Here is a 20,178-nt window from a genome sequence, read left to right as displayed (position 1 = left end):
AAATTGAAAGCTAAGTAAATTTTCTACGCGATAGACTATTAAGATACAGGGTGTTCTATTTAAAATAAGTAAGTTATTACAGCGTGAATTTGTTAATAATACAATCTCATATTTTGACCACCCTGTAAGAAACTTTGTTGCAATAAGCATCTGTTTAAGTATGCTAAGTAATCTATTATTAAGATCCAAGAAAGAATTTGTTACTAATTCTTAGATTCGTAGATATTTATTTTTTTCTAAAACCTTACATTTTTATAAAAATCGAAATAAATCAAAACACCCTGTATTTAGGTATAGGGAACCCTTATGAAAGTATAGTTTATTTTTTAAGGTTAATTCAAAGATGTCATCAGATATAGGGCATTCCATAAGAAAAAATATAACTTTGATATACCACTGTTTTTTGGAGCACCCTGTATAATTCACATTATTTTTGATTGTAGTATTAATGGCCCTGTATATTTCTGTGAAGAAATTTTTTTAAAATATTAAGTGGTTTTCCGTACAGACACCGAGGCGGATATGATGAACCACCCTGTATATTAATAGTATCCAAGTGTTGAATACAATAAACGAACAATGGAATTTCATCTCTAATATAATTAATAGCTGTACTTTATCTGTCAAAATGAGTGTTATGTGCCGTGACATCAAGGAAATCGTTTAACACCTTAACTGCCGCATTGGCTATGGAACACCCACGGGTAAAGAAAAGAACAAGGTACTTGCGATATTTTTAATTGTTGAACTCTTACGTTTCCTCGCAAATTAATAAAATGATTACAGAACTTTTTTTTTCTTGATAACAACTTTGCCAAATTTTTATTTGTTTTCAATATAGTAAGCATTATGTTTAATTATTAGATTTTCTTTACCAATCTCCACAATTCTTAGAAAGTAACCATGCATGAAAGTAGCTACGGTAAGTACAAATATTTCAAGTAGCCGGCATTCTTAGTTTTATATTTTTTTTGTACAAGTAAACATATAATATATCTTCTTTTTTAATTATGGCGCCCCCCAAGCATTTGAGTTTCTATTATATTTAAAATCTATTAAGAATCCACCCCCAGGTCTCTGAAGACTTAGAGCTACCGAGGTATTTCAAAAAGTTACGTAGCACCAAGTATATTTTTGTTTGTTTAATTTGCCATGTTACATAATATTTTTTTGCCTTTGTTATCCATAGGCGTGGTATATTAAATGGCGCCCGGAACGCTGGTGCTACACTTTATTATCAATAAGTCTCTGCCTTAAAGATTTATGAGATGGCGATTCCGAAAATCTTCTCTCTCTCTCTCTCTCTCTGTCTCATTTAAATTCCCATTTGATTTTAGATTTATTTATATAAATTTACGCCGTTATTATTCAAAATTCAGAGTTGGTGCAATGATATGAAATGATTGCAATTTCGAGACCAATCAATTCATGTGAATTTTATTTCATTTGAGTGACATTATATTTTCCATAAGATGTGTGCGGTGTCCTTTGGTTGAAAATATAAAACAACTTACCTCCATGTTGAGTATACACAATGTTTGTGATAGATGGTGTCTCTCCATCACTGAACCTTCGCTAGAATATAAACTGGCTAAAACAGTATCAGACTGTTGCTGGAATGCATTCGTTGTTCCTCTATGATCAATATCATGGCACAAACATGAGATTAAATAAGCCAGGGATTCCAATTTTCTATATAAAAAATGTAGTTGTCATTAATAAGGTTTAACTTCCTTTAATGGACCAGTTTACACTAGTCACAAGTATTTCATAACTTTAAAACATAAAAAGAAATCATAAAACAAAAAATAAATATTAACCTTAGGAACGACACTTTCATATGTATGTATGATCTTTATCCCCAAGAAGCTCTAGGCGAAGAGACCAGTACAGTCCACAGATCAGCGGGAAAAATCACTTGGAATACACAGTTGGAAGAGCAAAGAAAAGAGCAAAGAATACACAGTTGGAAGAAACAGAAAGCGTACAAAAGATGGCTGAACACTAAGAACCTTGAAGATAAAGTGATATACAAAGATCAACAAAGAATATTTAAAGAAATGACAAGGAACAACAAAAACGAAACATGGGATGCAAAATGTAAAGAAGTTGACTGTTACATCGGAGGAGCACGATCATCAGAGGCATGGAAATTAATAAAAACCTTGAAAACTGACACATCAAATACAAGTCGAATACAATCCATCCAGATAGATGCATGGAAGGAGCATTACGCAAAGGAATTAAATGAAGACAGAAATATCTATAACACTGATTCACCCCAACGTATACGAGTACACGGCGAATATGTAAACGTGGAAGAACAAATACAACAAGCACTTAAATCCATGAAGAACAACAAAGTATCCGGGCCGGAGAACATACTAGCAGAACTTTTAAAACACCGAACACCAAAACTAATAAGGTATCTTAAAGTGCTATTCACAAGACACTTGAATGGGGAAGAAATCCCGAATAGTTGGAAAGAAGCATGGACTACTCCAATTCATAAAAAAGGTCCAAAAGATATCTGCAGAAACTACAGGTGTATCTCGGTCACTAGTACCTTTAGCAGGCTCTTTGGTAAAATCTTAAAAAAAATTATTGAGCAAGAATACGAATCTCATGAAATTGAACAGCAAGCAAGTTTTAGAGCTGGAAGATCTTGCGTAGACCACATATTTACCCTAATACAACTTAATGAAAAGAAAATTGCAAGAAGCCAGGAAATACACCTTTTATTTGTGGATCTCACAAAAGCATATGACACGATTCCTGTGAGAAAGCTGTGGCAGTCTCTTGAACGATCTTCCTTAAATAACACGATCATCGCCGCTGTCAAACAATTATACAATAAAGCAACATCAAAAATCAAACTAAACAACACCTTATCAGAAGAATTTCCAGTAACAAAAGGATTACGACAAGGATACTGCCTCTCCCCAATACTATTTAAGATCTATTTAAATGAAGCACTAAAAAACTGGAGACGATCTTGTTCAGGGATGGGAATTCAACTTGACGATGATACAACGTTGTATACTCTACATTTCGCGGATGACCAAGTCGTAGTAGCAGCGGATAAAGAAGATTTAGAATTCACGACGAGACGGTTATTTCAAACATATGAAGAGTGGGGCCTTTCTGTAAATAGCAGAAAAAATGAAGCAGAAGATCTAATAGTTAACGAACAATAAACAATTAAGAACTGTGAGGAATATGTATATTTGGGAACAACAATCAACAAGAGTGGGCGCACCGAAAAAGAGATAGAGCAAAGGATCGTGAAAGGAAAAAGGGTGATTGGATGCCTAAACCCGATGCTATGGTCAAAAGAACTATCTAATCAAAGAAAACATCTCACCTTTAACTCGCATCTTTAAAAATATAGTGCTCTATGGATGCGAAACATGTTAACTTACTAAATCCCTGGAACGACACCTACTTGCATTGGAAATGGACTTCTGGAGAATATCGGCTAGAAAATCAAGGCTTGAAATAATACAAAATGACCAAATCAGAAATATAATGGGAGTCAAGTCAATGTCACCAGACAACTGATCTGGTATGGTCAGAAAAAGAAAAAACAATCAATGGCGAGTACTTTGACTGATGCCGAATTGCGTCAAAAACGCCCCGGTTTGGTATGTAAAAAAGTGCTCTTTCGCCAAGACAACGCACCGGCTCACCGATCGGCCGTCGCCATAGCAAAATTACACGAATTGGGCTATGAATTGGTTGAACATCCACCGTATTCCCCAGATCTTGCCGCCAGCGACTTTTTCCTGTTTGCAAACCTAAAAAATGGCTCGGAGGACGCCGTTTCGCAACAAACGATGAAGTCGTCGCTGAAACTTCGGCCTGTTTTGAAGAGCTCGAGCAAAAGTACTATTCGGATGGGATAAAAAATTGGAATTAATTAGTCTTACTAAGTGTATCGAGCTAAAATGAACTATGGAACTATGGTGAGAGGAACTATGTTGAGAGATAAATCGATTTATTCCCCAAAAACTTCTTTTTTGATATAAAACTTGATATAAAACTAGCCAAAAGGCTACTTTTATATCAATCCACCTTCGTATCTTCTATTAATGGAGATAATGAGGAGCCCGTGGCTAATCCAAAATCTTGTTTATAAAAATAGTGGTCTATATAATTCAAAATAATGTTTATGCACACTGTTAATAGTCGCATTATAGCTACTGATAATATTCAGTTTTGTCCTTCTCCAGTTTGGTTCTTATTACTCTGGGCTAATTAGCAAAATACAAACAAAAGTTATTTACCAGCAATTTTATTGCTGGAATCGAATCTTATGACCCTCTATATTAATAAAATAGGTATGCAAAGTAAACAGAGAGTGTGCTACTTTTTTTATAAACAAAATGGCGCCCGAAAATCGTGTTTTTTCAATTTTTGCTCTATAACTCAAAGGATTTATTTTGCTCTATAACTCCACCGCTATTAAATTCTGCATCGAGACATGTTTCTCTCGATTTACTTTGACGAAAAGTTTGCTTGGAAAATGCTTGTTTTTCCAACAAAATCTTTAATTTCCAACTAAAATTTTAGGTAAGTAATTATTTATCAATAATTAAATAACTTGGTGATATAAAAGCCCTTTTGGTATATATTATATTTCCAGAAGGCGATGCAAATTGAATGAACAGTTTAGCAACAATTAAATTGTTAATTAAAAATTTACGGTCGCTATAATATCCATAATAATTACGATGCATAAGACTAACTATGATTTTTGTATAAAAAGGCACTATACCTATCTAATGTACTTTACAGAATTTAAATTGGACTATTTAAGCGGCCTCGGGAATATTTTAAAATTATAAACAATTCTTTGGCTTATAAAAAAATAGAATATCTCGGCAAATATGAAATTAAAGTAAATTATGAAAACGATATTGAAAAGAACGTGGCATGACGCTTCTTTTAAAAGAAACAACGTTTAATTACGATGAGTGGTTCCTGAGATACAACCGGTCAAAGTTCACCGGCATGTACGACAAAGATATAAACAATAGGATGGTAATTTTCAAACCATCACCTTTTTATTTCGGTCCTCTTTCTTCACACAAAATTTCATATCTTTAAAAGACTCGTAACATATATTCTTATAATAAAAACTATCGATATAACGAGTGAAAAATGCCAAAAATACCAAAATTCCAATCAAAATTTAGGTTGGAGAAAATGGAATCTTAAAGTACAAGATCGGTATACGTTAAAAAATGCATTTTCTCGGCTTCCGATGGAGCAGTTTTCTTCATTCTTGTTTTGTTCCCAAGTAACTCGAGTAGAGCCATCTAACTAACGCACTCTTAAATGTCAAAGTTGCTTTTGTTTTGTTATATGAAAAAATATCAATGTTTGTTTTGTTATGTTAAATAAATTAATTTATTATAACAAAAATTTTTAATTTGTTTAAACAAAGATTGTTTAAATAATTATACAGCTTTCAAATGAGAATATTTCTATTTTAAACGTTAAATGGTACACTTGTGGTAAGTTTATCTAAAAAAGAAGTTTTTCTAAAAAAAAGTTAGAAGTGGAAAAGATATGTAGTTTTATTTTCTTATAAATAAATTAATTTATTATAACAAAACAAACGCAGCTTTGACATTTAATAATGGGTTAGTTAGAGGGCTCTACTCGAGATACTTGGGAACAAAAAAAGAATTAATGCTCCATGGGAAGCTGAGAAAATGCATTTTTTTAAAGTATACCGATCTTGAACTGAGATGCTTTTTTCTCCAACTTAATTTTTGATTGGAATTTTGGTATTTTTGGCATTTTTCACTAGTAATATCGATAGTTTTTATTATAATAATATATGTTAAGAGTCTTTTAAAGAATTGAAATTTTGTGTAAAGAAAGAGGACCGAAATAAAAAGGTGATGGTTTGAAAATTACCATCCTATTGTTTATATCTTTGTCGTACATGGCGGTCAACTTTGACCGGTTGTATCTCAGGAACCACTCATCGTAATTAAACGTTTTTTCTTTTAAAAGAAGCGTCATGCCACGTTCTTTCCAATACCGTTTTCGTGATTTACTTTAATGTAATATTTCCCTAGATATTCTATTTGTTTATAAGCCAAAAAACTGTTTATAATTTTAAAATATTCCTGAGGCCGCTTAAATAGTCCAATTTCAATTCTGTAAAGTACATTAGATTGGTATAGTATCTTTTTATACAAAAATCATAGTTATTCTTTCTTATGCATCGTAATTATTATGTTTATTATAGCGACCGTAAATTTTTAATTAACAATTTAATTGTTGCTAAACTGTTCATTCAATTTTCATCGCCTTCTGGAAATATAATATATACCAAAAGATCTTTTATATCACCAAGTTATTTAGTTATTAATAAATAATTACTTACCTAAAATTTTAGTTGAAAATTAAAGATTTTGTTGGAAAAACAAGCATTTTCCGAGGAAAATTTTCGTCAAAGTAAATCGGGAAAAACACGTCTCTATGCAGAATTTAATACCGGTGAATTTTTATTCGAGTATTTTTGGTGTAAAGTTAAAATCTTTAGAGTTATAAAGCAAAAATTGAAAAATCACGATTTTCGGGCGCCATTTTGTTTTTAAAAAGAGTAGCACTATATAGGGTCATAAGATTCGATTCCAGCAATAAACTTGCTGGTAAATAACTATTCCCAAAAATCGACTATTCTCCGATAATCTGCCCGGACTATATGATTTTTAAGGTTTATTCCAATCAAAAGGCATCAAAATAAGTGGCTTGCCAATTATTTGTTGATGTTGTTATGAAAAGGCACATGAAGAAGAAGATTTGTTCAATGTATCTTAGCTTCGGTTTCCTCTTGTTTTTCCTACTGGTACTATGTTGTGACTGCTTTTAAAAGATTTGTGATACATTTATATTTAGAATAAATAATTATATAAAAAAAAACTTACGTCATATACTTTTTTTCCACCAAACTGAAATTCTTCAAAGCCAAATATGCAAAATGAGTGGTTGAAAAAGCATGAATCCAGTTGTGATACGGTAAGTCCCTATAACCTTTTTTCACATACAGTAAAAATCTTGTAAGAACATCTCTTTTAATTCTGAAGTGATCGAATAGATTCAAATTATCGAACATTTTCAGTATGTAACAAGGTATTTCTCTGTGAAGTACCCTTCTAGGTACGAATGAAAAACTATCAAAATCGGGAACATTATGATATCCCTCACATAGAAGAACATCAGCAACATCTTGGTCAGTAACCTAAAATTAAATGAACATTATTTAGAGTGGCTTCAAATAGATATAACAAAAATTTCATTAGTAGTGATTTATGATATAAGTGTTAAAAGTACAATTTTAAGGCACGTATGTAAAAGTTGGATGCAATTCACATAAGTGCCTTAAAAATGTACTTTTTAACACGTATATCATACAATATTTTTTCTACAAACGTCTTATATATAAACAATTATAATTTATTCATTCTCAATTACAGGACAATATCTACAAAAACTTTTACTTAAACTTGACTGACATTCCATTTTTATATTTTTCTTGACATTACATCAAAACTGCCTATATTGTCAATACGTAAATCATAGAGATACGTCAAAATAATTGTCAAAGTTAATTTAAATTTGGAAATCTCTCCGAAAAATATTAATTTTTGGCGGATTATTTGATTTATACCGTTCTAATTTAGTTTTGTTTAGTTTTGTTAAACTTTTCCTTATTTAGTTTACATTTTGAAAGTGTTCATAAGTTAAACGTTACTTGAAAACTCCTCTATGGAGTCATCTAGTGGAGGCGAACCGCCTGATATTGAGAATTCGATGGATAGTAGCTGTGATTTACAAGATTTAAATGGATTTCTACCCAACCAGCCTCAAAATAAGATAAGTAGTAGTATTAATCTTAACAATATTAATGAAAAACAAAATACTTTAGTAAACTCAGATCAACCAGAAAAAACCAGGCCTGTTTATTTATACGAAAAAATTGATTTAGGACCTTTTTACATTTTCATTGAAAACTCCAGTTTAAATTTTACAGGAAAATTAAACGCTGTTAAAATAGGCGAGATCCTATTTACGTTACATCCAGAAATTGACAATTATATAAAAAAAAATTGACTCAATCGGACGCAACCGAGTTAGGGTCTCATTTAAAAATTATAGTAGCGCAAATGCTTTAGTTACTTCCAAATTCCTTATTCAAAAAAATCTGACCGCATACATTCCAAAATTTCAATTGTTTAAACTAGGTGTAGTAAGGGATATAGATTCAGATATATCGGAAGAATATCTTAAAAATAGAATAAAGGAATTTGATCACCATTGCAAATTCTCGGTTGAGTATGTGAAACGAATAACAAGAAAAATAGTAGCAGATGACAAAGTAATATTTAATCCAACAAAATCAGTTATTGTGTCTTTTAAATGCCAGAATATACCAAAGTATGTAGTAATTAATCATGTCTTACACACTGTTGAAAAATACCAGCAAAAGGTAATTATCTGTTACCACTGCTATAGGTATGGGCACATGAGTAAGCAGTGTAAAAGTAATCCTCGCTGTTTTAAGTGTCATGAATCTCACCTTTCCGATTCTTGTCCTTTATCATCGTTTAACAAAAAATGTCTATCCTGTGAAGGTGAACACTTCACTAATGAATGGGAGATATGCCCAGAATTTGATCGCCAAAAGAAAATAAAACATTATATGTCTGAAAACAGCTTATCTTTTAAGGAAACAATTAAACTCTTTCCTAAGATAACTTATGCATCTATAGCAGCCAATAATTCCTCAATAAATTCTCATCAAACTCCAAATATGAATGCACCATCCTCTTCATATTCCTTTACTCAATTGTCCACGTCTCAAACATCTTCCAATCAGTTCGCTCTACCTTCAGTTTCAAATAGATATACAATAATAAAACCACCAAAATACAAACGACCTATCTCTTCCTCACCAGACCAAGTAACAATGGAACATCAAAAAATAATAAAGTTAAACCCCATGTCCAACAGACCTGGTGGTATTATCACCTCTTCTTCGTATCAATCTACATTTAATCCAGAACAAGGATCTAAAATACATGAACCATCAAAAGAATTAACAGAATTAATATCAAATATAGTTACAAGTATTATCTCGAATATAAATCACAAAAATTTTGAAATTCCAGAAAAATCAGTTCTAGTAAATTCAATTCAATCAGTTTTAAGTTCTCTCTTATATAATAATGAATAGATTGGTAATTTGTCAATGGAATTGTAGATCGGCTAACTCTAATAGAGAAAACCTTATCCACCTATTAGAAGACCAGAAAGTTGATATCGCATTATTATCAGAAACTAGATTTAAACCAGAAAAGTATTATAACTTTCACGGGTACAATATTGTCAGAGACGACCGCTTTTCAGTAACTGTTGGCGGTGGCTCAGCAATTTTAATAAATTCAAACCTATATTACGAGGAAATCACCATGAAAGTAGATTTAATAAACGTCAATAAAGTAGCAATAAAAATAAAGTTTAAGTCATATACTGTCACATTTATATCTATGTATGTTCCCCCAGGAACCAAGTTATTGTTACAACAATGGAACAATTTCATAACATCTATAGAAAGACCATTTATAATAGGAGGTGACCTTAATGCTCACCACATTGCCTGGGGCCTAGACAACCAAACAGATATGAAAGGTAAAATCTTGATGGACTGTATAGACGATAATAATTTAATATTCAAAAATGATGGCTCTCCTACTTTCTTTAGGAACTTCTCGAAATCGGCAATAGACCTGACCATTTGTACTCCTGACTTAAACCACCTGATCACTTGGAAAACACTTCAAGACCTATTTGGTTCAGACCATACACCTATAAGAGTAGAGTTAGAGGATCAACCAACTCATACATATAATCCATATTCACAAAAGTGGAATTTAAAGAATGCCGACTGGAAATTATATGAACAGTATTCGGAAGATGTATTCTCTCAATTTAAAGATATAAATTCTTATGAACAAATTTTGCACAATATAAATACAACTGCATCCTACTGCATCCCCAAATTTAAAATAAAAAAACCGACTTCCAGAGGAAAATACTGGTGGGATTTAGAATGTGAAGAAGCAGTCAGAAGAAGACAGGAAAGTTTTTGTATATTCAAAGAAAATCCAAACTATGAAAACCTACTTAAGTATAAAAAAGATGATGCACATGTCAAGAAGATCACTAAACAAACTAAAAGAAATAGCTGGAGAGATTATGTCGGATCCCTAAATAGGTCAGTCCCTATTAAAGATGTATGGTCAAAAGTTAACCGAATAAAAAATAGAAAAACAAAGAACAAAGTCCCTGTTATTCTGTCGGAAGCTTCGTGGATAGAAGAGTTCCATCAAAATATCACACCGCCGTCTGCAGAATTAGTAATTCCTGATTTACAACTAAATGCTCTGTACGACTATCCAGAACCAATCCGTTTCCTAGTCAAACCATTTTCTGCCACTGAACTAAACTTTGCGTTGAAGAAAAACTCAAATTCAGCACCAGGTGCCGATAATATCCATTACTCGATGCTATCAAATCTTTCAAGAATTGGTAAGGCTGCACTACTAAATATATATAATGAAATTTGGATGCGCCGCATAAAGATTCCTGACGATTGGCACGTTTACACTATTATCCCGGTTTTAAAACCAGGAAAATCATCAAAGAATTGGGATTCTTACCGTCCAATCGGTCTGGCTTCCTGTATACTAAAAACATATGAGAGACTTATTAAAAACCGTCTGGAATTTTGGCTAGAAAAGAACGACCTATTACCAAGAAGTCAGTTTGGTTTTAGAAAAGGTAAATCCACACAAGATAGCCTCTGCCACTTTTTAATAGACATTTATAGTTCCTTTACTTATAAGAAAGCAGTTAGTGCTTTGTTCTTAGATATAAAAGGGGCTTACGACAACGTTAATCTTCACATACTATACGCGAAAATGTTGGAAATAGGAATACCCGAGATAGTAACATGGAACATCATTAACTTATACATTAATCGAGCAGTTCACGTTAGATTAAATGGAGATCAATCTAACTCCCGATACACATCTTTGGGACTACCTCAGGGTAGCATCCTAAGTCCTATATTATATATACTGTATACTGCTGACTTAGAAACTAAACTTCCTCAACACATAAAAATCCTACAGTACGCTGATGATGTTGCGATATATGCAGAAAATAAGTCAATAGATAGATGTAATAACTACCTTAAATCGACATTGAATATTATAAAAAAATGGGCTACCGATAATAACTTAACAATATCAGAGAGTAAATCAACCATTGTTACCTTTATTAAAAAACGATATGTTCCTCAAAGCCATCTACAATTTGATAATACTAGTATTCCTTATAAAACTTCAATAAAATTTCTTGGCGTATTTTTAGACTCCAAATTAAATTGGAAAGAACACACAAATTACATATTACGAAGAATGGAAAATGCAATGAATATCATGAAGACTGTAAGTGTCAGTAACTGGGGAGCTGATCCAAACATATCAATATTACTATACAGAAATTTGATAAGATCAATCTTAGACTATGGATCTATTTTTTATGGCTCAGCATCAAACTCTGTACTCCAAAAAATCGAGAGGATCAAAAATAAGGCACTTAGGTTATGCACTGGTTATCTTCGTAGCACACCTATATTGGTCATGGAATGTGAGCTTAATGAACCTCCACTTTCATTACGCAGGGAATACCTAAGTGAGAAATTTATAGTTAAAACAGCGGTTAACGATAAACTGCTATTAAATAAAATTGTTCATTTAACCACCTCATACCTAACTCATTATTACTGGGAAAAAAAGAAACTGCTTTTAGTTGTGGAAAGCTTCCTCAACGTTTCTAATTCCAATGGCGACATACACCAAATTGAACAAAGCTCGTCTCGAAAGCTAAATTATGAAGATTATTTATCTCCAGTTAATTGTCATTTAAGTAATATTCGTGCGACAGACTTCCTTACTAAAATAGACCACCTTCAGTGTGTACAAAAAAACTGGGGGAGTTATCAGAAATTATATACGGATGGTTCAAAAATGGAAGGAAAAGTTGGATATGCTATATATTACCCACAAAAAAGTATAAAAATAAACAACAGATTACCTGATAAAATGACAATTTTCACAGCTGAACTCATTGCAATCAAAGAAGCATACAAAATATGTATTAATCAAAAAGAACTCAATTATGTTATATTTACAGACTGCCAAAGCATTGTAAAGAAATTGAAATACAATGTACATAATTTTGCAGAAAATTATATCATCAGTGACATCATAGCAATGAACAGTGAAGCTTTGAAATCGGGCAAAAATATAATATTGTGTTGGATAAAAGCACACATTGGTATAAAAAACAACGAAATAGTAGATGATCTGGCTAAAAAAGCAACAACGAAGGAATCCACTCTGCATACTTATCAACTTCCTATGGGAGACATAATTTCTATTATGAGATCTATCAAACGGACGAAATGGCAGGAACAATACAATAATTCAGACAAAGGAAATTATTACAAAAAAATCCAGCCTACACTTCCCATCAAGACATGGTTTAATCAAGTTTCCAACAAAGGCTTTATCAAAACTATTTGTCGAATAAGAAGTAATCACTGTCTGACTCCAGTCTACAAAAGAGAAATAGGACTTGTAGATAATGATGAATGTTTATGTGGAGAGCTAGCTGATCTACAACATATGCTATTAGAATGTCCTTTACATTTTATTGAAATATCAAACTTTTTTGCCAATCTAGTTCAAGTTAATGTACAATTTCCTTTTAATCTTATATACCTTTTACAATCAAACAATCTAGATGTTTATAAAATTTTGTACAACCATGTTAATTGTTTAAAATTAAAGCTCTGAGAAAAAAAGAAAAAAAAATAAAAAAAAAATAATTAAATAAAATAAAAAGTTACTAAGATCTAAACCTCCGCGAGGTTGAATCGGGTTTAGGTCTTAGCGCGATAAAAAAATATACAAAAAAAAAAAAAAAAAGTGTAATAAAAAAAATGTTAAAAAATATAATAAAAAAAATAATAAAAAAAACAGAGTAAAAAAAAACAGTAGTACTAATAGTTTTAAATTTAGATACTAAGCATATATTTTGTAAAAGAGAGAATTCAAAACACATTGACTGGCCAGTTGGTTGCTTAAACCAGTGCCAATAAAACATAAACACACACACACACACACACACACACACGTAAATCATAACAACTATAGAATAACATCTTACTTTTATTGTTGTATATTCTAACAAATTGTAATAGTTTTTTTCTACAAACGTGTTAAAAATGCAATAATACAGTTTAAATTAAATTTTAAAAAACCTTTTTTCTACAACCGTGTTAAAAATGCAATTTTTAGCACTCCATAGGAGCGATAAAAATGCTACTTTAAAGCACTAGTGCTTTAAAAATTTTAAGGCACTGCAGTTAAAAGTGAATTTTCAAATTGTGAAACGTCAAAATATTTATATTTCATTTATTAACATTAATATTAATAGTACAACTTGCGCAATTTAAAAAACATGGTTTAAAAGGTTTTTAAAATTTAATTTAAACTGTATTATTGCATTTTTAACACGTTTGTAGAAAAAAACTAATAAAATTTGTTAGAATATACAACAATAAAAGTAAGATGTTATTCTATAGTTGTTATGATTTACGTATTGACAGTATAGGCAGTTTTGATGTAATGTCAAGAAAAATATAAAAATGGAATGTCAGTCAAGTTCAAGTAAAAGTTTTTGTAGATATTGTCCTGTAATTGAGAATGAATAAATTATAATTGTTGATATATAAGACGTTTGTAGAAAAAATATTGTATGATATACGTGTTAAAAAGTACATTTTTAAGGCACTCATGTGCATTGCACAATTCGCTTCGCTCATTCTGCAAACTATCACATGCGTGCCTTAAAATTGTACTTTTAACACTTATATCATAAATAACTATTAAACCACCTTTTTCAAATTGCGCAAGTTGTACTATTAATATTAATGTTAATAAATGAAATATAAATATTTTGACGTTTCACAATTTGACAATTCACTTTTAACTGCAGTGCTTTAAAATTTTTAAAGCACTAGTGCCTTAAAGTAGCCTTTTTAACGCTCCTATGGAGTGCTAAAAATTGCATTTTTAACACGGTTGTAGAAAAAATATATTTATAATTAATAACGAAGTTATGACAACTTAAGATTTTAAAACCCACTAAGCTGAGTTTTAAAGTACGAGTCATCAAAAAACAACATGTAACAACAAATAGTCATAAAAATTATCATTTTTCAAATAATTTTAATTCAGATTCAGATAATTTTAAACCATCGCAGTATGAAAAAAATGTTGAATATAGCATACAACTTTAATATAAAAGTAACACACTTAGATCTTTTCTTTCATTTTCTTCAATTGATTTTTATTGTTCATAACTGCAATTTTTTATTCTCTACTACTTACTCAACCAAACATGTTTTCTATGCCAATTTTTTCGATACATATACTGTTATTCCAGCTCCTATCTCTTTCCTGGTAAAATTGTTCATTGTCTCTCGCAATTCTTACTGCATATTTTTTTTATTGTGAGTCCTGGTGCTACTACATTTTTTACTCGTTTTTCACTTTCTATTTTTCCACTCTTTCTTTCTTCAAAGCGAGCTCTTTTCTCAGTTGTTCCATTTCTTTCATGGCTTGTTGATTGTTTTCTTCAGATCTTTTATTTATTTGTTATATTCTTTTCTTTCTTCTTTAATCTCTTTGATATCCTGGACTATAGAATTCATATCGTCGCTGTGTTCACGTAGTTTTTCCTTTATTTCCTTCATGTCATTCGTTAGTTGTTTTATCATTTTCATCATTGCTTCTAATAATTTTTCATTTTCTTCTATTTTGGTGTTCTTGGTATTTTTTTTTTCTTTTAAATATATGAACTTCTGACTCTCCTATTAGAGTACCTTTCCTCTGTCATGGAATCATCTGAATCCATTTTTTTGTACCGCGATAAGAACCACCGCCCAGGTCGACCGTTCAGAGACTCAGTTCTTCTCAGTACTGCTTCTGATCTAATTTAAAGTCTTCTTCTTCTTCTACGGCACTACAGCCCAAATTGAGCCTTGGCCTCCTTTATTTTTTGCCTCCACCCTTGCTTATCTGTGGCTGCTCTTCTCCATACTCCTAAAAGAGCTTGTGCGTCGCTATTTACTGTGTCTTCCCAGCGCTTTCTTGGCTTTCCAAGCGGTCTCTTTCCCTGCATTCTAGCATTCAGTGCTCTTTTTGGTAGTCTATCCTCTCCCATTCTTATCACATGTCCGGCCCATTGCAATCTTTGTATTCTAATGAAGTCTGACAGGGGCGTTTCCTTATAAAGTTGATAAAGCTCGTTGTTGTATCGACTTCTGAGGATTCCGTTTTCCCTCACAGGTCCTAGTATTCTCCTAAGTACTTTCCTTTCGAATGTATCGAGTTTGTTTTCGGATGTTTCTTTCAGGACCCATGCTTCACTGCCATAGCATGTTATTGGTCGAATTAAGGTTTTATAGATTCTCATCTTTGTATTTCGGTGGACATTTTTAGACCGAAATATATGGGAGAGGGCAAAATAAGCTCTGTTTGCCTGCGTTATTCCCTTCCGTATTTCTCCATCTTCTGATCCGTCGGCATATAGTTCTACTCCCAGGTATGTAAACTTTCCAACCGTTTCAATGCCATCTTCATGTATAATGTTTTGTGGGACTATATTTCTTCTCGTCTGTATAATTATTTTTGTTTTTTCTGTGTTAATTTCCAGACCTAGTCTTTTTATGTGCGTTTTTAACTCTGCGTATGTTTCCTATGCTCCTGTTGATGTTCTACTCATAATATTAATATCATCGGCATAAGCGGCCAGTTGAACCGTTCGGTTGGTCAGTAGGTTTCCTCGTCCAGTTTGCGTTTGCCTAACCGCATACTCCAGTGCCAGGTTGAACAAAGTTGGGGCCAGCCCACCTCCCTACTTTAGTCCCTGCGAAATTTTGAAGAAGTCTGTCCGGTGGTTCTGTATTCGTACACATGCCTGAGTTTCATACATTGTGGCTTTAATAAGTCTAATTAGCTTGTGTGGTATTGTATTTAAATTCTACTAAAGTAAAATCTAAGTTAAATATAAATTATAAATGAAACAATATAAAGATATTTTGGAACCTTTTCGGAAAACGTACGTCCACCTAAGTTTAAAATTTGGTTATCTATTGTTTACTTATTTTTTTCCTGGTACATATTCACTGAGTTCGTCTGTACAGATTGTTAATTAATACATATTTTGTACAGTAGTACCAGCTATCTAAGAGACTCGTTAATATTCAGCTCAGTGGGGTGATATTGTGCGAGATGTGGAATTACATAAACAAGGGATCATTTCATAAGCCAGGTAGATCCCTTGTTTATGGATTTCCACACTTCGCTGAGCTGAATATTCATGAGACTCTTAGATAGCTGGTACTACTATACCTACAGTTATTAAAATCTATATTTATATTTTGCACTTATTTCTATGCGTTTAATTACAATTACTAACTACTTATTTGCGTTTGACACTCGTAATTGGCCAAAAATTAAGTAGACTACAGAGCGATTTTTAAACTGGTTCTCACAGCTTCTCGACTAGAGATGGGACATGGGAGTTTTAAATATAAATATCCATAGAAACTATATAAATATTTTATAAATAAAGATTTTCTTTTATTTCATGCATACTTTAGATTCGGTTCCATGACATCTCGTAACGCGACAGTTCGTAACCGGACAGTTGGTAACGGACAATTCGTAACAGCGACAGTTCGTAACGGCGACAGTTCGTAAATATACAAATTTGTAACGGACAATTCGTAACCTCCAAATTGAATTATTCTATTTATTGTTGTTAACGTGGAAACTAACTGTTATTACAGTTATAAATGAAATTATGTTTATCAATTTAACGAATCAGTATCAGGATAAACATTTTTAAGGCACTTCATATTTCGTGTTTCAGAATATAATAAAAGTAGTTAAACCAAGTATTAAAGTATTACAAGCCATCCCTCTTATCAACTATAGCCGTTGATTGAATGCCCCAAGCTATTACCAATCACAAGGTTTATAATAATAACAGGTAATTATAATCTTTCCTTTACAAAATGTTTATTTAAAAAGTTTGGAATGTCTAAAGACGGTTGTCAGATTAAAGATTTCAGGAATTAAGTACTTCATTGTTCCTTTGTCTAGGTATATCCAAATTTAAGGAACAATAAGAGTGATAAAATTTTAAAAATAATGTTAAAAGTTTCTATGTATTTAAATATATTTGTTTGTGTTTAAAGACTTTCAAATATTCTGAAACACGAAATATAAAACGTGTTAAACATGTTTATCCGTACTGATTCGTTAAATTGATCAACATAATTTCAATTATAACTGTAATAATAGTTAGTTTTCACGTTAACAAAAATAAACATAATAATTCAATTTGGACGTTACGAATTGTCCGTTACGAATTTGTATAGTTACGAACGGTCGCCGTTACCAAGTGTCGCCGTTACAAAATGTCGCTGTTACGAATTGTCCGTTACCAACTATCCGGTTACGAACTGTCACGTTACGAGGTGTCTGATCACGTTTAGATTCATATCACTAATAAATCACTGACCCGAAAGTACCTACGTCTATGTTTGTGAATAACAATAAACGTAGAAATATATTTGTTTTGTACTCGCACATTTTACAGGATCAGGACGGCAAATAACGAAATCTTGTGTCGAATTTAGACGTAAATGTTAAACTTATTAAGAAACTTATTAAGAACAAAATAGAAAATGAAAAACGAAGCAGAGGAGCAAGCTGGCTTTGGAGCTGGGCGGTCCACAGTAGACCACCTGTACTCTATTACGCAAGATATTAAGAAAAAAACAGCCGTCAATAAAGAAGCTCACCTAGTGTCCGTAGACTTACAAAAAGCATTAGACAGTGTGCCCCTCAGCAAACTATGGTCAACCCTATAGCAAACCAACATTAAATATGGTCTTATCAAAGCAGTCCAAAATCTGTATAATGGAATGATTGCAAAAATTAAAACTTTATCAGGGATGTCTGATCGATTTAAGGCAACGAAAGGATTGAAGCAGGGTTGCTGTATTTCGCCAACCCTTTTCAAAATTTATCTGGAACAAGCACTCAAGCTGTGGAAAAGAAAATGTAATGGCATGGGAATTCCTCTCGATGATGAGACAACACTATTCACTTTATGTTTCGCTGATGACCAAATTCTGATTGCTCAGGATCATGACGACATGAGTTACATGACGCGGAAGCTAATAGAAGAATATAACAGGGGTCTCGAAGTCAACATTAAGAAAACTGAAGCCATGTGTATCGGACGGACAAAGCAGTCCATTACATTAGACATTAGACGATGGGGTAGAAATTAAACACTGCGATGAACACAAGTACCTGGGCATGAAGATAACTCACGATGGAACACTTGATGCTGCTATAAAAGACAGAAATATACATGGTAGAGAAGCCATATCCATGATGAACGGCATTCTGTGGGACCAAACAATATCTAAAGCGAACAAACAGCTCATACACAATACCATACTTAAAAGTGTAATCACATATGGCAGTGAAGTTTGACCATTGAAACAAAGAACAGAGAAAATATTACTATTAAAAGAAATATACTTCTGGGGAAGAGCAGCAGGCAAATCAAGATGAGATCGGATACCAAATGAGAGAATACCAGAAATGATGGGAGTCACACATACAATAATTGATGACATAAAAACAAAACAACTAATATGGTGCGGCCATGTACAGAAAATGCCAAATGACAGGATCCCTAAACATATTTTGGCGTGGACACCACAAGGGAGAAGGAAAAGAGGAAGGCCGAGAAGAAGCTGGAGGGAGGGAATCGAAAAAGAACTAGAGGAAAGAGAAATCCCTCCGGGTCTATGGTTAAACAGATAAGAATGGCTATTAACAGTCGTAAGGCGTCGGAAAACGCTGTAAACCGATAGTAGTAGTATTAAAATATTGTATGTATTTTGTAAGCATTTTACATATATATAATCGGTTTAAAACGTCCTCCGACATCTTCCGATGCCCAATCTCCATGCGTCTCTATCTTCCCAAAGGTCTTCGTCTAAACCTCTCTCTCGGATCTCTCTGTCTATTCCTTCTCTCCAGCTCTGTCTGGGTCGGCCTCTTTTTCTCTTTTTAATCTGTTTGGGCAGACGGTGTTCTGGCATTCTCTGCACATGTCCATACCACTTTAGTTGTACTCTTATATTCTTCGACAATCGTATGTGTGACACCTATAATCTCTCGTATACGTTCGTTATTAATTCTTTCGAGTTTTGATTTTCCTGCGGCACGTCTCTAGTAGTCCATCTCCGTGGCTTGTAGTGTTCTTTCAGTAGTTGTCTTTAACTGCCACACGTCAGTTCCATACATCACTATGCTCTTTATATTAGTGTTGTATATTCGATGTTTATTTTTTTTATATATGTTGATCCCAAATAATACTATTAGTTGAGATATGGCCCTTCTACCTTGAATGTTTCGTTTTTTTATATCCTGATCTGATTTGCCGTCGTCCGTGATTTCTATTACTAAATAAGAATATTTATTGTTGTACTTAATGTGTTGTCCGTCGTTTAAAACTATGTTCATGTACATTGTTTTATCTATGTTAACTTCTAACATAGAAGTTAGAAGCATTTTACATACAGGCATTAATTAAAAACTACTTTTTTAATCAATGATACAAGTGTATAATTCTTTTCGAATACCAAATAAAGGGTGAAAACTCAACTTTTTAACATCAATGTTTAAACGTTAACTGTTGAAACGGGTTATTTGAATAATAAATGTTTTAATAAACAACTAATATGTTCGATGATGTTAGAATTCAGAATATATTTATCCAACCCCATTTGCTGCACAAAGTTATTCAATGAAATGTATGGCAATTACATTTAATTATAATAATCAAGTCTGTACGTAAACGTTTATGTTTAAATTACAGTTTACCGTAAAATTAATAAACCATTTCATAAATTCAGAACGCTATTTC

At 32.4% G+C, this 20,178-nt stretch overlaps 1 protein-coding gene across 1 annotated transcript in view; it reads right to left on the bottom strand.

Moving 5' to 3' along the window:
- Positions 1 to 20,178, bottom strand: part of LOC126886613 (cGMP-dependent 3',5'-cyclic phosphodiesterase-like) — a 78,889-nt gene that overhangs the window by 18,908 nt on the left and 39,803 nt on the right. Inside the window, exons 5-6 of the mRNA XM_050653601.1 lie at positions 6,948 to 7,261; positions 1,515 to 1,692 (exon numbers count right to left, since the gene is read on the bottom strand). Of these exons, the coding sequence (XP_050509558.1) occupies positions 1,515 to 1,692; positions 6,948 to 7,261 (492 nt within the window). The remainder of the gene's footprint in view (positions 1 to 1,514; positions 1,693 to 6,947; positions 7,262 to 20,178) is intronic.

Source organism: Diabrotica virgifera, chromosome 6 (genome assembly GCF_917563875.1).
Source record: "Diabrotica virgifera virgifera chromosome 6, PGI_DIABVI_V3a".
NCBI lineage: Eukaryota > Metazoa > Arthropoda > Insecta > Coleoptera > Chrysomelidae > Diabrotica > Diabrotica virgifera.
This window is presented reverse-complemented; position numbering and strand designations above follow the sequence as displayed.